The sequence below is a fragment of the Trypanosoma conorhini genome (genome assembly GCF_003719485.1).
Source record: "Trypanosoma conorhini strain 025E chromosome Unknown Tco_14.4_contig_00097, whole genome shotgun sequence".
Lineage (NCBI taxonomy): Eukaryota > Euglenozoa > Kinetoplastea > Trypanosomatida > Trypanosomatidae > Trypanosoma > Trypanosoma conorhini.
Genome location: NW_021704184.1, coordinates 38617 through 39769, shown reverse-complemented (window position 1 = coordinate 39769; position 1153 = coordinate 38617). Strand labels below are relative to the sequence as shown.

Here is a 1153-nt window from a genome sequence, read left to right as displayed (position 1 = left end):
AGCTGTTACAGGCAATGCTGCAGGACGCGCGTCGCGCGGGCAAAACAGAAGGAAGCGGCGTTGGCACAAAAGAGCGGGACTGGCGATAGGCAACAACGGCAGCAGCAGACCTGGCGAAGAGAGGGAGCGCGGGGGCGCCACACACGCCGCCAGGCACGAGATGTTCTCCCCACGCCTCCCTCCCCCCTCTCAGATGGCAGGACGCAACCCCCAAACAGAGCACAGACAAGCGAAGCACGCGCAACAGGAAGATATGCAGGCGAAAGGAAATACGCCTGCGACGCCCGCACCCGAGGGCTGTAAGTTCCAACCAGAGCACACGTCGTCTTCCCGCTGCGTCACTGGCACGCACCCAGAATACTTCATCCCCCCCCCATTCTTTCGTTTTACGTTTTAATTCCGTTGTCCGTGCCTTTCTCTCCCTCCCACAGAAGACCTCCTCCGCACGCTAGACATAACAGAACTTACACATTACCCATCTTGTCTGAAAAACACACACAGCATAGCGCGAAAATTGCAAACCCATTTTCTTTTACTTAACGTCCCTGCCTTTTCCCCAAAAGCATCCTCCCGTCTACGACCAAGCTGGGAAGCCAAACTTGGCGTGCGACCCAAGCTCCTCCTCGATGCGGAGCAGCTGGTTCATCTTCGCAGTACGCTCACCACGGCACGGCGCGCCCGTCTTGATCTGACCAGAGCCGAGGCCCACAACAAGGTCCGCGATGTACGTGTCCTCCGTCTCGCCACTGCGGTGCGACACCATCACCGACCAGCCGTTCGCCATGCAGAGCTTGGAGGCTTCGATGGCCTCCGTGATGGTGCCAATCTGGTTAATCTTGAGCAGCAGCGAGTTGCACGCCTTCTTCTCGATAGCCGTCTTGATGCGTGCCACGTTCGTCACAGTCAAGTCGTCGCCGACAACCTGAGCCTTGCCCTTGAGAACTTCAGTGAGTCCGGCAAAGCCCTCAAAGTCGTCCTGGTCGTACGGGTCCTCGATGCTCACAATGGGGTACTCGCCCACCCACTTGGCGTACGTCTCGCCCAGCTGCTTTGCCGTCACCCAGGTGGCCTCGGAGCTCTTGAAGGTCAGGTTGTACTGCTTCTTGCTCTCGTCGTACGTCTCGCTGGCAGCGCAGTCCATGCAGATGGCGAA

General features: G+C 58.5%; 2 protein-coding genes across 2 annotated transcripts in view; one reads left to right on the top strand and one right to left on the bottom strand.

The window, feature by feature from the left end:
- Positions 1-574: 574 nt before the first annotated feature.
- On the bottom strand, positions 575-1141 carry Tco025E_02479 (enolase; the record flags this gene model as incomplete). The annotated part of the gene is made up of 1 exon (XM_029369404.1): positions 575-1141. The coding sequence occupies one exon, from the start codon at positions 1139-1141 to the stop codon at positions 575-577; it is 567 nt and encodes a 188-aa protein (XP_029230499.1).
- Positions 1140-1153, top strand: part of Tco025E_02478 (uncharacterized protein) — a gene marked incomplete at both ends in the record, with an annotated part of 312 nt that continues 298 nt past the window's right edge. Inside the window, one exon of the mRNA XM_029369403.1 lies at positions 1140-1153. This exon is cut by the window's right edge and continues 298 nt beyond it. Within this exon, the coding sequence (XP_029230498.1) occupies positions 1140-1153 (14 nt within the window).